Genomic DNA, 19,440 nt, shown 5'->3' on the forward strand with positions numbered 1-19,440 from the left:
CGTTAAGACTGATTAAAAACAACAGTAGTTCACTACAGCTTCAAATGCGGAGATCCACCCACCAAACAAAACCGTCTTGGCATGGCTTTGGCTCTTATCCAGCCATGGTTACAGCAGGAGTTATGCTATACAACATATATAGATTTGTTGGTTTTCATATTGCTATATTTCCAGAACCAAATAATGTTGATTAACTTGGTTATATGTTTGTGTGGTTTAAAAAACTCTTTAATTCTGTAATTTTTACTCTAAAACTATATTTGTTTCTGAACATCTTTGAACTGCAATCTGTCAGTTGTTATATAATTTGCAAAAGTTGATTAGTACCAAAACTGCTGAAATTGTTACAAACATGACAATTATATGACTACAGTGATCATTTGTCTCATCACAACAGGTCAGGTTTAAGAAAAATGTTATACTACAAACTCTTAGCATTACAGGAGGCCTTGTGCTTGAGGCAATTCGAACTGCAGACAACATTTTAAACAATTTCTGTCCTGAAACAGACATACTTCACTACCCTTGCAGTTAATGCACAACGACAACGATTCATCCAACAAACCTAAAAATAACATGTTACTACAGAATTTTTTTTGATGTGCACGGAGAATTTTATTGCTATAAAATGCTATGGACATGGAAATTTCCACATTCCTTATTACTTTAAAGAAGACGTGTGCCAAACATTTGGACGCTGGTATTCCAAATACAAGATTTTACATTTTGGTCAGGCTTAAGACCCCAAATTTATAAAGCCCTCAATATTGAAGGACAGTTTTTGACAAACAAATAGTTTGTTAAAACTAGGTTAAGAGTCAAGTGTTCCAAAAGAATTACCAACCATTCAACAACCTTTTTTTTGTTTTGCTTTTTTAAACACTTACCAAACTGATACCACATCAAAAAATGGCAAAGAAAAACAGGTTTATGTACAAGTGCATGAGAAAAGAAGTGTGAAATATTTCCAGGTGCACTCCAAGGTGATAGAGAGGGAGAACCCGTAATGCGGTGGCGATGGATTTATACAACCAGCTTTAGATTACGGCATAATTTCTTTATCTCCTAAAAATAAATAACTTTGGGATTCAAACTCACTCAACAGAATCAATAACTGAAGCAAAACACAGTAAGACCTTCGTTGTAATGCTCCTCAACTGTGGCATTAGTCTCAGAGAGCCTCTGTACATTCATCAGACTGAACCAATGACAGCAGAAGGACAGATTCTTCATCTGTAGCCAAGGCCAAAGTTTATACTAAAAGGTGAAAAGAATAGTATCTGGAGACAAAAAGAGCGGCAGGAACAGCGGCAGGTCACGGGGCCCTGTAAGAAACCTGTTGCTCAGTTGCTTGACAGGTTGTGCCTGCTATTCAAGCAGATCCTGTGCAAAGAGAAGACAAGAGCGTAACAGGGAAGTCAGAGAGAACACGTAAGCAAACAAAGGCACATATGCAAACATTTACCTTTCCCTTTAAACACCAACCAGTTATCTATACTCCCCTACAAAACTTGCATACTATTTGAAAATTTTCTGAAAAGCTGAAACATTTAAAATTATTATTTTTCTATTATGTTGACGCTGAAAAACGGGTAATGAACAACTCGTTTCTACGACCATGAAGCTGCCCAAAAGCACCATTAACAGTAGCTAATATTCTTAATGACCACTACTCGTTCTTATTACCCATGTTCCAAAAAGGGAAGAAAAGTTAGCCACTGTACCTCATCTGAGTCATCATGAAACTCTATTTTGCCATTTTGAGTGTGGTTGGTCTCCAGCGGTTCGTCTATCCCATCAGCAGCATTGGCCTCAACATGCTGCTGTAGCACAGAGTACCTGTGAACCAAGAACCTGCAGGGCACATTCACACATTGCTCAGGTTAATCACAACCATTTGAAAACTATGCAAAGCAAACATGAAGAGCATTTTTTCAAAACTAGATTATAAAGTTTGTTATGCTCGACATATTTTCCTGTAGACAGCTTAAGGTTATCTGCTGGAGTAAAATCCTGTGTGCCAAGGTATACTAACCTGCCACCGCAGACATATTTCTTGACAAAGACTACTCCTACTGCAATACTCAGAATCAGGACTATGACAACTGTTATCACAACGGGCACAGACTTGGAGGCCTTATTGTCCACCTGTGAAAGTAAGAGCAAACAAAAAAGAAAATGGCAGTATAAGAAGACATACACTTGAACATGAATGGGGGAGGGGGGTGCAGGGGGCTCTTTCAGCTGCTCCCTTTGCTTCATAAAGAGTCACTACAACAGACTGGTCTGCATATCTATCTAAGGAAAAAAAAAAAAAAAAATGAATTTCCCGCAGGGGCGATTCTAGGATTAGAGCTTTGGGGGTGCTGAGAGAGAGAGCTGCCCAGCCAGGCAAGATAAATCATATGATTCTTAAATTCATCAAGTCTCTCTGTCCCTGGGTCCTCGTCTCAAAACATGACATCACTGTTTTGTACATTTTAACACAATTTAATCCCCACATTTGTGAAAGAAAAGCAAAACACTTTTTTGAAAAGTCTGTAACAAAACCATCAAATCTGATCAAGGTTATTTAAATGCTGCAAAAGAAGAATGGATTGGAATAAAACAAATACATATCCTAACCTTAATTACTGCGAGAGAATAATGAATGATGCTCATAGTGAGTAAAAAGTAAACTGAGTGCATTTTTTGGACAGAGATTCACTTTTAATGTGTATGTATAATATAATACAGATCCATATTAAAAAATAAATAAATAAATAAATAAATTTTTACAAATAAAAATCTTTACTGCAGATACTAATTTTACTAATTTAATAATACTAATTTTGTGTTGTAAGATTTATGGGTTTCATGCTTTCATAGTGGTCCTTGGGAGAGCTTGACATTTTTATCAGGTGGTCCACACTGTAAAAAGTTTGAGAAACACTGATAAGTGTCTGTGTGCTTTTGGAAAACATTTAAAGCTGCTGTACAGAATCTTTGAAACAAGCTTAAAAGATTTTTAGAAACAGAGCACTCTGCTTCTCTTTACAGCTCCTCACTCCACCAGGGCTGTTTGGCACTTTCTGATAGTGTGCAAATGTGTACGTACTGCGGCAGTCATACAGACAACTGGACGGTCCAAAAGTTGGCCTACCTATTACTGGCTGAGGTTTCAGTAGAGTTGTGGCTGAACCACATAAAAATATATCATTAATTTTAATCTCCCCAATCAATGATAATTTTTGGGGGTGCTGAAGCACCCCCAAAAATGGGCTAAAATTGCCCCTGATTTCCCGCAGGAACCTACCCGAGGGATTAATAAAGTTCCATCTATATTTGATTTGGCATTTTTACACCAGATTCTTGTCCTGGTGAAACCCCATAGAGGGATTTGTGTCTCCTCCCAGTCTTGAATCGAGGAAATTTGTGTAAACCACTACACTACGGAACCACTAGCCTTGGGAGCTTTGGGGGGTGGGGGGGGGGGGGGGGGGGAGAGAATGGCAATTGGAGTTCTTTAGGCTTGTGACATTTCACAAACTCTTCCCTTTTTGGAGGTGGTGCTCAAGGTACTTGACCCACTACTGATCATGTGGGTCGTGATGTCATTAGCCAAAATGTGGAAAAAGGGGGGCGATCATCACTGGGGGTTCAATATGTGGGACTCTCCACCATTTGTTTGTAGGACTGAAGAAATGGCCTGTATTTATATAGCGCTTTACTAGTCCCTAAGGACCCCAAAGCGCTTTACATATCCAGTCATCCACCCATTCACACACTGGTGATGGCAAGCTACATTGTAGCCACAGCCAACCTGGGGCGCACTGACAGAGGCGAGGCTGCCGGACACTGGCGCCACCGGGCCCTCTGACCACCACCAGTAGGCAACGGGTGAAGTGTCTTGGATGACAGTTGAAACGTCTTCCTTTGTTCAAGCTCTCGAGACTACCTTTAAATCGATGACTGAGAACCTAAACAGTCATTTGAAACAACTAATATGCTTACATGGATAAATATGAACAATAAGTCTTAGGATGCAGAGATACTGACCAGAAGTTCCGGGCCGACTAGGTCACTCACACATCTCTTGCTGAGGTCGATCTCTTTACGCATATGCACCTCTCCTCCTTCACATTTATCCCCAGGGATTTTCCTGTAGCTGTGGACCGAGAGCACAGTGATGACTGCATGATCCGCCTATCAAAAGTGCATGATTGCTGTGGTTTTGGCTGTGGACTGCATAATAACCCAGTTTTAAAAGTTATTCCCAGCAGGCTGTATTTACACTCATTCTACACGATAAGAAGTTATGTTACATAAGCAGAATCCTGAAACTAAACAATTGACATTCAGAGGTTCTTAGAGCATCGTTTCTTCTTCTAATTTGGTTCACTTAGATTCTTTTTATACTCCGATTATTCGATAAGCAACACCAGGAGGATGCATTACAAGGGTATCCTTTTAAAAGCATCTATATATTTTAATACATCTATTAATATTTCACATTAATTTTTTGATAAAGTTTTAAAATAAGACGAGATATGATATATTGCCTCACTCTCAGTCCATAAGGGTTGAATTCAACAATTACTCACTTTTATAGATTGGTAGGTATGCAGTGAGACAACCAAGCCTAAATAAAAATGTACTTTTTCATGCACTCTTACTTTATGGCGTTAGTCTAAACTGTCACCCTTATCTGCTTCCTCTAACTACTCTATGTGTGACAATTACTTCCTCATTCTAAAAACTTTTTTCTCTTTTAGAAAAGAAAAACAAACAAACACATGTTACACTTGTGTAATCATATCTGTTTAAATATTGTAAAACAAGAAGAATATCTCTGATCAAAGCTCAGTGGCAGCATGCTGCTTTGAATAAAATGATGGTGAAAGACGCTGTTTATAGGATAATATTGCTGCCAGTACCGCCGTTTAACATTAAACTAACAATAGTGGGGAGCAGAGATCTCTTGGATACGAAGGTTGAAGCTGGAACCTTACCCACTAGTCTGCAACTGCTCCTCTTTGCCCTGCAGACAGAACTCCAACACTTTGTCTCTCAGGTCCGGCTGCTCCACACACTCCGAGCTGTTCTCTTTACGGTAGTACCCAAAGTCACTGCAAGCAGTCACACAATGCCACATTTGATAAGTCCTTGAAGCCCCAGTTCGTTAATGTGGAAATAGCCATTCCAATTTGTTTTTACGCTGCAATTTGATCTCATTTCCTCATGCTAAAATTCAAATCATTTCTGTTTTTAAAGTCCATTCATTACAAAGACAACATCTTGAATGAGCTCCAGCAAAATATCTACAACAGTCTGATCATCAATAACAACACTCAGTTGCAGTTAGTTAGCGGTGCTTATACTTCAGCATATTACCGTCTCCAAGTCTTACCACATGAAGTCATCCAGGGTGCATAAACACGGGGTTGGCTGGGTGTTGACTATGTAATCGCGCCCGTTCCAGCAAACAGAGTCCTTCCTTAGACGCAAGAACTTCTCTTTGTAGCCCAGCAAGCAACCATCATTGGGATCACTGATATCATCAGAGTGGGCCAACCACTGCACATAGTCATAGTCTCCACCTTTATAAAAAAAAAAAAAATAATAATAATAATAATAATAATAATAATAATTTGTTAGTATTACACCATGTTTAATTTAAAATAAAAACCTACTGACAATATGTTTAAATCGCATCACTCACATGTTCTAGTAAGAAGTTCTTTGAAGTCAATGGTAAACGAGGTCCAATACTGGCTGAGGTAAGAGTCTCTGTAGCCCCAGATACTAACATTCATAGAACGTGCTCCTGGCTCTGATGCAAGTCCAGTAAAGAAGATGGGATCTTTGGTGAAGTTGTACTCATTCCAGCACTGTCCTTCATCAGTAGAGAATCTGGCAGAAAAATATTCCAACATCAGCATAATCAGCATAAGCAAAAAGGCTAAAACCAACAGCATTTTATGGATTACACATAAGACTTTTTTACATTCATGTTCCTCAAGGCTTGGTTCAAACAATGTCCATGACAGTGATGACAAAGACCAAGAGTTTGCATACATATTCCTCATCCCCAACCAGTCATGGCAGATGGCCGCTCCTACCTGAGCCTGGATTTGTCAAAGGTTTCTTCCTGTTAAAAGGGAGTTTTTCCTTCCCACTGTCACCTAAGCGCTTGCTCATAGGGAGTTACATGATTGTTGGGCTTTTCTCTGTTCTTTCGTATTGTAGTGTCTCTGTGAAGGTTCTGTCATCCAGGTCATCGTAGTCAAAGGAGCTTGCAAAGAAAAGCGTCTGGACTTCTTTAAGTTGCTTGAAGACGTTTCACCTCTCATCCGAGAAGCTTCTTCAGTTCTAAGGTCAAATGGTGGGGAGTCCCAGATTTAAACCTAGTGGGAGTTTCCCCCCACAGAGGGACAAAAGGACCCCCTGATGATCCTCTAATCGCCTGAACCAAGGTGTGAAACTGGGTGTGGGTCCCAATCAGCCAGAGTTTCGGGTGAGCTCATTTGAAACCTGACCCCACCTTATCATTCGCAAGCTCCTTTGACGTATTGTAGTGTCATTACCTTACAATATCAAGCACCTTGTGGCAGCTGTTGTTGTGATTTGATGCTATTTAATAAAACTGAATTGAATTGAATATTTACTAGCCTCTATGCAAGAGTTTGCATAGATATTTACTACAGGCAAAAGGCTACATGTCACTACACCGTAGTTTTGTGCATGCATATTGATTATTTGTGGCAGTTGAGACCTGTGCTAAGTGAAAGTAATACATAAAAGGTCAAACTTAGTAAGAATACCATTGTAACATTAGTGGAAAAGTGCCCAGAGTTATGATTATGGCATGAAAGAAAACATGTTCGTATTTCATCAAATTAGTGGAAAGGTGTGAATTTCTGCACACAGTCAGCTAAATCAGTAAATACCAGTTAAACAAGTCTGGCGTTCCCTTTAACTGCAACTCACTTAATCTTGTTGACAGGGTTTGTCACGCTGTGCTCCACGGCCACCAGCAGACCTCCCGAGTCCAGAATAGCATAGTGATGGGGTCCATCAAGAGCCTTTATCCAGGTATAGCCACCATCATCAGACACATACACATCTGGTCTCATCACTGAGATAGCATCACCAACACTTCCTGATAAAGCAAATACAGATAAAGAAATGTTAGAAGGGGGAAAAAAAACCCTCTTATTTATTAAAAGATAAATTATGCTCAAGTTTATTTTAAAAAGAAAGTTTAAAAAATATTTTTATGAAAGCTCTGAGTTTACCGTGAGCTATGATGAGACCCACAGCATTTGGTTCAGTCAGAGGGAGCATGGGGATGTTGAGCTTCTGAGAAGTACTGTAGGCAGCATGGATGTGAAGACTGCACTGCAGATAATAAACCAAACAGCTATTTATAGTATTAAGTAGTAGATGTGCTGGTCCTAGTTTCCTAGTTTTCAAATAGCACTATAAGGTACCTGTGAACACAAACACTGAGGTTTTTCAAGTGGCTTTAATGTTTTATATTATTAGCTACTAATAAGAATATATGTGAAGGGCCCTTTAAATCACATTGCTCACACACATACACAATAATAATATAAAAGACAGCAACTAATAATATACAAATAACTCCTTTAATATATTATAAGAGACTGAGGTGAATGCTGAGTAAGTAGCATAACAGTGTTCACAGATGGGAGGAGCTCTGCTGCTACACTAGTAAAGAACGATGGCACAGTTGGGGTAAATTTCTAAGGAAGCTTGGTGAAGCTTCCATCAGGCCGCTCTCTCCGGTAAGTCCAAAGGTGGAGGTCTCTGCTTCTACATCAATAGTGGCTGGTGCACAGATGTGACAGTGATTGCTCAGCACTGCTCTTCCTCTCTGGAATATCTTTTTATCCACTGCAAACCGTTTTATTCTCCGCGGGAGTTCGCTTCATTCATCCTGGCCGCTGTTTACATCCCGCCAGACGCAGATGCGCAGGCAGCTCAGTGCGCACTCGCGGAGCAGATTCTCCACACGGAGCGGACATTCCCGGACTCTCTCATCATTGCTCTTGGGGACTTTAACAAAGCCAATCTGAGCCATGAGCTTCCAAAATATAAGCAGTATATTAAATGCCCGACCAGAGAGGAGAGGACATTAGACCACTGTTACAGCACGATCAGCGGGGCCTATCGCGCGGTGCCCCGCGCTTCACTTGGACTTTCTGACCACGTCATGATCCACCTAATCCCCGCGTACAGACAGAGGCTGAAGCTCTCCACCATAATCCCTGTCCCCAAGAAACCTAGGATCACTGGACTAAATGACTACAGACCCGTGGCTCTGACATCTGTGGTCATGAAGTCTTTTGAGCGCCTAGTTCTCTCCCATCTCAGGACCCTCACGGCCCCCCTCCTGGACCCCCTGCAGTTTGCATATAGAGCCAACAGGTCTGTAGACGACGCCATCAACATGGCCCTACACTTCATCCTGCAGCATCTGGACTCCCCAGGAACCTACGCCAGGATCCTGTTTGTGGACTTCATCTCTGCCTTCAACACCATCCTTCCAGACCATCTCCGAGACAAGCTTTCCCAGATGAATGTGCCTGATCCCATCTGCCGGTGGATCACTGACTTCCTGACGGACAGGAAGCAGCATGTGAGGCTGGGAAAGAATGTCTCAGACTCCCGGACCATCAGCACCGGCTCCCCTCAGGGCTGTGTTCTTTCTCCTCTGCTCTTCTCCCTGTACACCAACTGCTGCACCTCCACCCACCAGTCTGTCAAGCTAATCAAGTTTGCAGATGACACCACCGTTATTGGACTCATCTCGGACGGGGACGAGTCTGCCTACAGGAGGGAGGTTGAACGTCTGGTGTCCTGGTGCAGCCACAACAACCTGGTGCTGAATGCCCAGAAGACAGTGGAGATTATTGTGGACTTCAGGAAGCACACAGCCCCACTCCCCCCCATCATCCTGACTGACACCCCCATCACCTCTGTGGACTCATTCCGCTTCCTGGGTACCACCATCACCCAGGACCTGAAGTGGGAGCCCACCATCACCTCCGTCATCAAGAAAGCCCAGCAGAGGATGTACTTCCTGAGGCAGCTGAAGAAATTCAACCTGCCAACACGGACGATGATGCAGTTCTACACTGCAATCATCGAGTCCATCCTCACCTCCTCCATCACCGTGTGGTACGCTGGAGCCACTATCAGGGACAAACAGAGACTGCAGCGTGTTGTGCGCTCTGCTGAGAAGGTGATTGGCTGCAGACTCCCATCTTTGCAGGACCTGTACACCTCCAGGACATTGCGGCGTGCAGCTCGGATCTCAGCTGACCCTTCTCACCCTGGACACAGTCTGTTTGACCTGCTCCCCTCAGGCAGGAGGCTCCGGTCCATTCGCACCAGAACCTCTCGCCATAAGAACAGTTTCTTCCCCTCTGCTGTTGGACACATGAACAATAACCATATGACTGTACCCGCCACTAACACATGACCCTATGCTGTGTCACTGCATCATTCTATGTTTGGCACTGATCACCACCTGCACTCATGTATATATCTTTCAACGTAGCACTCTCAATTCTTATTCTCATGTATATATCTCATGTATATCTCATGCACATATCTTTCCACGTAGCACTTTTAATTCTTATCCCTACTTTTATTTTTTTCCATGTCTATTTAAGTGCTATTTATGACAGCATGTTTGCACTGAAGCACCGCAGCAATTTCCTAATGTTGTAAACCTGCTCAACATTTGGCAATAAACCCCATTCTGATTCTGATTCTGAATCAATAACCTTAAACCACTGGGTTATATTTCACACAAATCCTCTATCATACAGGCACACGGCCTTGTTATCCAACCAGCGCTCATATTTACTGACACAGAGTGTACACTCCCTCTTTGTGCAATAAAAAAAACAAAAAAAAAAACAAAAAAAACAAACAAACCCAGAAGCATCCCTTACTAACACATTCAGGGCAATCAGTTTCATATCCACGATTGAGCTCCTGTACTTACATGAACTAAACACAAGTTACACAAGTTTTCTTTGCTTGATATACCAACACACTGTCAATGCTTCCTTAACAATTAAAACTACATCAAATGTTCACTGCCCAACATGACCGACAGTTTCCAGTCTGTAGAGTTTATAAACAACAATCTGAATCCATTTTTGTTTCCTTTCCTCTTCATATGAAGAGAGGAAGGTCTGGGTTGGAGTTTTTGTTATCAACATAAATCGGACTAAAGGAAGAGCTGCATCTGCTTTTTAGAATTTGTTTAGGTTTAAAAACCGCACTCGTTTTACTTTATTTCTCATTACACTGCTTCTGGGCTGAACCTTTACTATGGGCAGGGCTTCAATAGTTAACACATGCCAGAGTGACAGAACCAGGTAAGGCAAAGGTAACACATTACTCAAGGCTAACAAGTGTTTTTCCAGATGACAGAATTCCATGAAGTGTGAAGGAATATCTCCAGGAAAAAAAGCTAGTTTTTAAAGCTACACTTCCCAGGCCTGCTGCAGAAACACTGTTTAAAAACATCAGCAATAAAAAGACATTACAACAAGCAGCGTTTTAAGGCCTGACACCACAGTCCTGGGCTAAACATTTAATGTTTGGTAATAAAGCTTTAAAGTAGATTATTTATTGATTAGTGTGGTTTTATTTTATTTATGCTTTAATGTCATTATAAAAAAGAAAAACCATTTATTTTATAAAAAAATATGTCACTGTAAACATCAAGGCTCAACTGAAAAAGTAGAAGAAGAACTGAGCCCTAGTCTCAATAACATAAGTTTTGATCTGTACTTAAAAAGTGATTTCTCATAGCAGTTTGACCCTGTACTTTATAGACATGTACAACAGTTTTCACAAGGACACATCAATTTTGTTTTTTCTCTAAACAAAGCAACTTCTTCCATTTTCCCCTTTTATTTTATTTATTTTTCTAATATTTTATTTACCTTGTCTGGGTCCTTGGCTGTAGCATCACACTTGCTGTTGGCAGGTTTCTGGAGGGGTACCCACTCCCCTCCCTGGTCAAAGGACACCACAGACTGCACAGAGTTATCTGGAACGACAAGACAAAACTTCTACAGTTGCAGAAACTTTGTGGGAACTCCTTTCTGGAAATAGCATGCTGGGGAAAAAACTTCAATATGTTTTTGTCCCCAGCAATATTTAGTCAGATTTATACTGTCTGCAAGGTTTAGGTGGTGCTCAGTTACTTCAGACAGGTAACACATCTAACACTGAGCAGCTATTTAAATATTTATACAACACCATCTCTCTGGTGTAAAATAGAGCAGTCACAGGTGTGTGTATGTGTGTCTTTGTGCATGCATGTCTGTGTATTGCGTCCATGCATGTGTGTGTTTCAGGGGGAATCTGATTACATGTATATGTTGTTACTTCTTTATCTAAGAACATTCGAATAGAATAGAGCTACCTTCAGCCAGGACGCTGGTGATAAAAACTCCTCGTAGAGAAGTAACATTAGTGAAGTCTGTATCTCCCCCCGTAGTGGTGTAAAGGTGGCGCTCCAGTGACTTGGAATACACAGTACCTCGGTCGTCTGACACATAGATTGTACCAAATCCAGTATCTGTAGAAAAAAAAAAGTATTAAAATGTAATGTGAGGTAATAATACCCATTTCAAGATACTGTTTCAGGGCTGGTTCTGTAATAAGATCTGCCAAGACACACTCTCTGACGCATAGGTGGGGTGAAACAAGCTCTAGGGCCTTTTTAACAAAAGCCATTTGCAGGCACTGTTCAAACTACCACATAAAACTTTGGCTCACTCAGAAAAGTCCCTGCATCTAAAAGAAAAATCACATTTGGCTTTGTGTGCTAAACATGAAAGTCATCAGAAGTGCTGTGAATGACAATTAATGATTGATGTATGACTTTTGAATGTAACTTATTACTCAGTACAAGGTTAATATGTTGAAGGTCTAGTTGCTCACGTGAGGACGAGTAAAAACCTTCACACTGTAATATAGTAATAAATACCATGCTTTCAGTTCACTCAGTTCTCTACATTCACTACAAGCAAAAGTACAGAGTTTCTTTATCTGCTGACCTCCTGGCTCGTCGACATGCATGAAGACCATTTCATCGTTCGCTGACAGGATAGAGTAGAACTGCTCATGACCAACAGGAGGCAGCTGGGCAATGTTCCAACTATCACCCTGATCCACTGACACGTGGATTGTCCGCAGAGTGCCCTGTGGAAAAGGTGGGGAAGGAAAGAAAACAGATGAAAGGAGGCGAGGACAGGAACAGCTCACATACTTTTATTACTAATACTGTTTACCTGTACTGGGGCAAATTAGAAGAACACTTAGCAAGCTATTCTCATATCTAGGCTCTGATAAATTGAGTAAAAATGACCTCTCCTGAGGGAGGAATATGAATATGCTTATGATTGTATTGCTTTCTGCTAATTTCTCCATCAGTCGCAATGTCACTTTTAAACTTCCTCATAAGTGTGTAGTTACATGAACCACGTGATATCTCTTTAAAAAAACAAACCAACAGAAGGAACAGCTATTTTGAATACGCTTGTACTACAACATAATGATGATAATAATAATAATAATAATAATAATAATAATAATAATAATAATAATGTCATGAACAGAGAAAAGCAAACAAACAATATTTCGCCTGATCTAGTTTGCATATTATTATCTAGATTACAACCCGCTGTACACTGACCTTTCCCGTCATTACAGATGCAAAGAGGAAGCGTCCGCCAAGGCCAAAAGAGTAGATCTTACTGGCAACAGTCTTGATGGTTTTGCCGTAGTTGGTCGTCCTCCTCAGTTCCAGCATTCCTCGATCACCTGAAAAATTGAAGGAAAAAAAAAAAACCAAAAAAAAAAAAAAACCCCCACAACTTAGACGTGCAAGAGCAAGAAATACATGCAAAAATATAAGTGCAGCTAATAGTTACGTGTAATTTTTAAGAGAAATGACAGCCTAAATCGTGAAAATATGGAGGAAGTTAGAGCTGGCTGGGAGTATACATCAGTGTGAAGCATGTTTCCACTTAAATCTTTTATGTGAAAAATTCTACACTGCCCTAAATAAATTCAAGAGACATTTCATGCACTGCTCCCCAGTCATCTACAACACAAAAATAAATGAGATTAAAGTACATGTCGATTTACTCCAGCGTTGGTTAGATGGGGGAATTACTTACTGCAGGAGCCGTTGAGGCTGGCTGTAAAGTAGATTGTATTTTTTCTTCCCCTAGAAGGAGAATGGAGATCATAGAGTGATTACACAGTCAGTGACATATTTAGTAAAACAAATGCACACTGCTTTATTATGAGTATGTAATGGTATGCTTGCAACTTAATAAACAGTGCATGCAGAAGCATTCTCGCAACAAGGAAGAAATCTGGTCTAATACAGGACTCTGCTGTTGTAAGACTACTGTGAAGTCTTGCTTCACAGTGCAAGTCACATGATACTGCTTATCGTATACAACCAGCCCTTTATAAATATGTACTTTCTGTTTCTGTTGAGTGTTGTGTTCAGAAAATTCCTGACCCAGATAAAAGTGACCCATTTTCCTGCAGCCTTTTAAGCCTAACTTCTTTATGGACAATAATCAAAGGTTATGTTTCAGGAAGACTTTTTTGAACGCGCAGTTCCTCTGGACACCTGGACAACACAGCCTTAAAGCTGAAACTTAAAAGACAGAGATGCCAAGATAAGACTGTGACAAATACCAGGAAGGGCCATGAAAAACAGCATTTGTGCTGCAAGGGCTTGGCCACAAAATGGGTAGTTAAACAGCCGATGACTGCAATGTAGTTTTAGTGCCCATTTGGGGGGGAAGAAAAAAAGGTGCAGCAACAATAAACCCTGATAGAAAACCACTGAACATGTATGTCCCATAATGACAAAAATTGTATATCTTCCTTTGCTTATCTTAAATCATCAAAGGGGCATGTTTGAATAACTTTAAACACATTAAGAAGAGAGTAAGTTTAAGCATATTTTATTTTGATAAACAATGAAGCACTATATTAGAGACAGGTGGAACTTCACCGTCTTCCCCTGTCTGTAACAATGAGGCTGTTGGAAAAACTAAAAGTCATGCTGCCTTTCAGGTTGTACAATCACTTCCTGAAATATCGCAGCATGCCATACCAGTAAAAAAGCTCTACTTCCCCCTTAAAGTGACTAAAAACAATTCCATGAAACTTTTTGCTATTGTGGTTATAAAGTAGGTACTTGTTCACTGCACACCTGAAGAAGATTCTGGAGCTATCAGTTTGTCTTTTCTTACCATTTTACCAGACACACCATTCTGTGAATGTTTTTCCAATTTACGCCAAAGTCTTCAGACAGCCACAGCTCATACTGAGAAAGGAAACAACAAAGAATAAGTCAGTACGTATCCGCAACAGCCCCACATAAACATGGGGCAGAACAGAATTCTATAAACCAGTTCACTGACTCAAAAGCCATGCTTATAAATGCACTGTGTGCAAACGTACAAAACAATGAAGACTGCTTGACCTTCATTGAATTATTTGATGTAATATATGCATGCAGAGGCACTACTTGAGCTTTCAACTTGACAGAAACAGTCCACTTTGAATCCTAACTGGTTCCTTTTCACACAAAATACAGGTCTTTAGTATTCACTCCTTACGTCGTTGCTGAGGACAACCAGCACACTGGAATTCTCAGGGTTGTACGTGATCTGCGTCAAGGGGTTGAAAGGCAAGTTCCGGTCGGTGAAGCTCTTTCCAAAGTCCTCAGAGACAAAAATGCGGGTCTTGAGGTCTCCAGACACTTCAGCTGTCAGAATCACCTAAAAGCCAGAGTTCAACAGGTTCTTAACTGCAGGAACAGTGGTTAGTTCACGTCTAAAAATACTCTTGATGAGTACATGAAGTACATGTGGTGAGGACTTGATCAAGATAAGGCTTACTTTGCCTGAGTTATTGGGGCTGATTGCAATGCCGAACTCTGATCTTATGAAGGTGTTGTTGATGAGGCCGGTTACATCCTGAAATGACTTGCCGTAGTCCTCACTGGCAGAAAAATTGTTTCAGTCAAATTAAATGCAAATAAAATGTAAGCCATGTGCATTTTTCCAGATTAAAAGGTAAATTCCATTACCTTCGATAGAGTTTCGACTGTCCAAGTTTTACCATGAAGAACGGGACCTGAAATGTCGTCAAGGCCAGAATAACCTGCCAAGAAGGAAGGTTAGCTTAAGGAAAGTGGACCATGCACCATTTATTAAAGTGCACAAGACCCTTAAGTGTGTCATCTGCATTCAGTGTACAAAGCCAAGTTTGCAAAAACCACACCACATAACTAATGGAAAACAGGTTAGGTGCAAATGGTGATAAGTACACTCACCCCTGTGCCATCTCCAACCCAAGCCAGCGACACCGAGCCACTCAGGTCATGGAATTCAAACTGAGACAAACAGCCAAAACATGTTCATAAATATATAAAACATAGAAAAGGCAACAATAGCAGTGTGAACTGTGTGAAACAGCACAACTATTTCAGCTGAGCTCACAAAAAGGGACAAACTGACATTGCAATTATAAACTGCAGCCACAGCCTATTTGAGTTTTTGCTTCAAATGTATTTTTGCTTTGACAGGCAGCATGTTTCACCTCACCATGTGTTCTGGCATAGACAGTTTAGTGTACAAAGTGTCTGTTCTGTTAGCAGAACAGGCGAGCAGACCTAAAGCTTCAAGCAGTTACTTGAAAGACTTCCGAACGCAGCTACAAAATACCACAAGACAAGTAATTTAATTTTGGGGGAAATTAAACCTTAGCTGTATTTAGCTGAATTTAGCTGTAGGGCTAGGGCTAAAGTTAAACAAAGAAAACTTGCTTTAATTGTCAGTCACGAAAGCTTTAAATCTTAAGTTCTATCAAGTGTCCCATTATTCATCAACTGCATGGATGGTCACAATGGGTCTTTTTCAGCATAAGTAGCTTCAGTACTGGTTGAACCTGCAGCACCATCCTCAGGGCAAGGAGGCGGCTGAGCCACTGGGAATTCTATCAACTCCAGATTACTGGGGACAAGTATACAAAGACTGCAATGCAAAGTTGGTCACATGGCAGTGAGGAGCTAGGGAAATAAGCAGCACAGGACTCTCGTTTGCTTTGTGGAAAGAATTGCATAGTTGTGTAGATCAGATGTTTTATCTTCCTGGATAGAGTATATGCTATAAACAAAGAAGAAGAAGAAGAAGAAACAATCTCTGAAGCTTAAACTTTGCTTTTGATACCACACAAACACAGCTTTAATTACAAAATAACTGCTGCACAGCAAGTCACATGGATTCCCACTGGGCCAATTTTCCTGGAAACATTAAGACATATTCACTGAGTGAAGGCAGAGGAAAGATTGGATAGTTTAATACCAGAATACAGTTCCATGCTTAAAATGACAAATAACATACAGGTCACAGCCTTTAGTGCAACGCTTGAAAAAGCATTGATGTCATTCTGTGCAACCAATGCAAGTCTAAAGCATGAGGAAGACTAAGTACAGTGTACCTCACTGCTCCAAATATTAAAGAAAAGAAATCATTGCAGCCTAGAGGTGTTAAGCAACAAGGCAATGGGATACCTGGCAAGACTGCCTGAGCCCGGGAAAAGTACTAGGTACATTGCAACACCCCTTATGGTAACACGTAAGGTGTTTTGTTTTGAATCTATGTTTATTGACACAAAAATACTGGTTTATGTATTTTAGGCTACCGGACATACAGGTAATAAGAGGACATGGGAGTCCACTGATGAGTATGAGTGCAATGAATAGCTTATTAGGCCTAGTCCCTGCACTTGCTTAGCACCTGCGTATCATCTTCTCGTTGTCAGACGTGTGAAGTGTAACAGGACCTCAGAGGGTAACTTACATCGTGGGTGTTGGCGTCCAACTTGGTGACATATCCTTGAAGAGCTTTACACGAGTCGTCCTCTTCGGTGCTTCTTCTTTTTATCTTGTGGTTTGGTGATGGAGCCAGCCATGCGGGAAGAGACCTCTTTACGATTTTCGCAGCTTTCCCTTCAGTGTTTGAACGCCTCACAAAACCTGACTGCCCGAGGGGCTTGGAGCCCAGCTGAAAATCTACACCTGCTGTGAAAGTGCAAGCCGATAACAGCAGGATGCCGCGGAGCAATAGTCCCATCTTCGTTCCTATTGCCACTGACAAAACAAAGGAGAGGGGTTTAAAAAAAACAAAAACACGTCTTTGTTTTCTTGTCTAGAAACTGAAGGTCGCTACAGCTCTGCCACGGATGACATCAACAAAACAGTAGTCCTCCTGACAGCGACTATTTCTATTTTGGGCTTTGGAAACACGGAGCGCCCTCGAAGCTCCAACTGTCTCACTCCGCGGTAGCGCAAATTAAATCAATTAAAAAAAAAAATAAAAATCGTAATCTTGCAAATCAGCCGGCGTGCTACCGCCAATTATCCACAGAGTAACTCCTCACCAACATGATACACTGTGACAAACACAGGAATTGTGTCTGCAGGTCGTAATGCTCTATGCAGAGTGACGCTGCGATTGGCTGGTCTTTAACTGTGGCCCACCTATCAGGCCTTCCAATTGGTTCAATTGTGAAAAGGCAGTGCCAAAAGAATGGAATGGAGTGGAGGAATGGTCTGGCATTTATACACGAGCCACATTTAACCATACATTTATTTACTCTACACCAGGGATGTCATGCTCATTTTCAAGTGGGCCAGACCAGTGAAATTGCTCTTTCTGTCTGTGTAAAGAAGCTTAACCATTTCCTCAGTTATCTTTACATACAATCATACAGTATGATACAATTTTCTTTAAATGAATCAAAGTCGTTTTTTTGTATGGCCTGGCACCCTCTCAAGGTACATTTAGCAATTCTGTTTCAATTCTGACTAATTTAGAATTCATTAGACTTGTGCATGTGATGCATAATAATCCCATGACTACTGGTCATGTGTTCAAAATAACTTAAAATAACCCTTAACCCAAATTCAAAACAATCCTTAGCTGTCTGGATATGCAAAACCCCAACCCAATACCTGTGATCACATTTGAACTCTGGGTTTTAGTTTTTTCAGCAAATCTGTTGTGAAGGAGTAAAATAATATCTTGCCATATAAATGAAGGTGGGTAGACTAGATCAGAAGTCATGCTACTTGAGTGTTGTGGCTCAAGCCAGTCCAGCAACTCTGCCAGCAGCAAAAACATTGACATAGCATGGCAGCCCAAAATAAAAAACCTGTTGAACAAGTTTCAGTGGCATAAAACTCCCTGAAAACTTGAGTTTGAATCTAGAATTTAGCTATTCCCAAATGTTTCTTGGGTCATCAAGGATACCCCATTAGTTTTGTTTATTGAAAGTATGTTTCTTTATTCAGATACATTCAGGAAACCCGACAATCACAACTGTGAAGCAGGATTCCTTCACAAAGAGGACTTACAATGGACCTGAACTCCCTCCCACTGCATAGTCAGCTAATAAAAGGTAGGGAACAAAGGCAGTTTTATTCATTCGAGATGTGACTTGCAAAAACGAGACCAGAGCTTTTCTAAAAGAACCAGAATCTTCCAGTCCTGCTGTACAGTGTGCTGAGGAAAATTAGTCATATTAATAGATGGCACAGTGTACCTTAATTTGCCTGAGCACCCAGCCCATAAACAGGCGTTGCCATTCACTGAGACTGTGGGAAAGGAGAGCCTCTGTGTAAATAAGTTTGACCCACATTGACGAGAGTCATGTTAATCACATGACATGAGTTTAATAATGCTCATTTAACATCTGCAGAAATCTCAATATCTATCAATCACTCTTACTGTGCAGTCACTTAACATTTAGCTGTTTGCTATGATATCAGGCATCGTTAAAAAAAAAATCCTCCTCACCTTGTACTGTCATTAAAACAAATTAAATTGTTTAGTGGAGCCTATCAGCCATAATTAGTGCCTGAACAATTGTTTGAAAGAAAAGTTCCACTTTTAAGAAGCTCTGACATATAAGCATGAAAAAGCATAAAATACCACACCCAGATTAATTTTGGCTCTGCAATTCATTAATATATAAAAGAAGGTAGGATCTAATAGGGGATCACACCTGATCCCCATGCATGCCTATTTACAGTGCTTGATACAATGTTTAGACCAGGTCACGGCTCACGGGCCACATCCAATTATATCTGGCCTGCGAGATAATTTCATATGTAAGTTATTTGGTATGTGGGAGCTGAATCTTTTGACCTGCTGACAATCCATGCACACAGGGGTGGAACTTCATTTTGAAAGGTTTCAGTAGTAGTAAATGCATAAAAATAAGGCTTTTATGAAAACACTGAATAAAAATTGCTTCCTTGAAAAAAAGCCAAAATTTACAGTTCACTATTAAATATTACATCAA

At 40.7% G+C, this 19,440-nt stretch overlaps 1 protein-coding gene across 1 annotated transcript; it reads right to left on the reverse strand.

The window, feature by feature from the left end:
• Positions 1-590: 590 nt before the first annotated feature.
• sort1b (sortilin 1b) lies at positions 591-17,567 on the reverse strand. The gene is made up of 20 exons (XM_085392689.1): positions 16,935-17,567; positions 15,407-15,466; positions 15,161-15,234; positions 14,970-15,072; positions 14,688-14,849; positions 14,319-14,392; positions 13,221-13,270; positions 12,734-12,861; positions 12,096-12,240; positions 11,459-11,614; positions 10,974-11,080; positions 7,278-7,380; positions 6,970-7,141; positions 5,702-5,892; positions 5,390-5,579; positions 4,992-5,108; positions 4,039-4,147; positions 2,036-2,148; positions 1,725-1,854; positions 591-1,383 (listed from the first exon to the last, which is right to left on the reverse strand). Exons 1-20 carry the CDS (start codon positions 17,205-17,207, stop codon positions 1,369-1,371), a joined length of 2,472 nt encoding a protein of 823 aa, XP_085248815.1. The 5' UTR covers positions 17,208-17,567; the 3' UTR covers positions 591-1,368.
• Positions 17,568-19,440: the final 1,873 nt, after the last annotated feature.

This window comes from Rhamphochromis longiceps, linkage group LG20 (genome assembly GCF_057381845.1).
Source record: "Rhamphochromis longiceps isolate RC_006_pf linkage group LG20, R_longiceps_female_GT1.1, whole genome shotgun sequence".
Classification (NCBI taxonomy): domain Eukaryota; kingdom Metazoa; phylum Chordata; class Actinopteri; order Cichliformes; family Cichlidae; genus Rhamphochromis; species Rhamphochromis longiceps.

Excerpts from the sequence above, each read along its gene's own strand:
- sort1b (XM_085392689.1), bottom strand. The coding sequence starts at position 17,207 with ATGGGACTATTGCTCCGCGGCATCCTGCTGTTATCGGCTTGCACTTTC. Across the intron at positions 15,467-16,934 it reads TGGACGCCAACACCCACGAT|TTTGAATTCCATGACCTGAG; the intron begins GTAAGTTACCCT and ends TGTTTGTCTCAG. Across the intron at positions 15,073-15,160 it reads CAGTCGAAACTCTATCGAAG|TGAGGACTACGGCAAGTCAT; the intron begins GTAATGGAATTT and ends TTTTTCTGCCAG.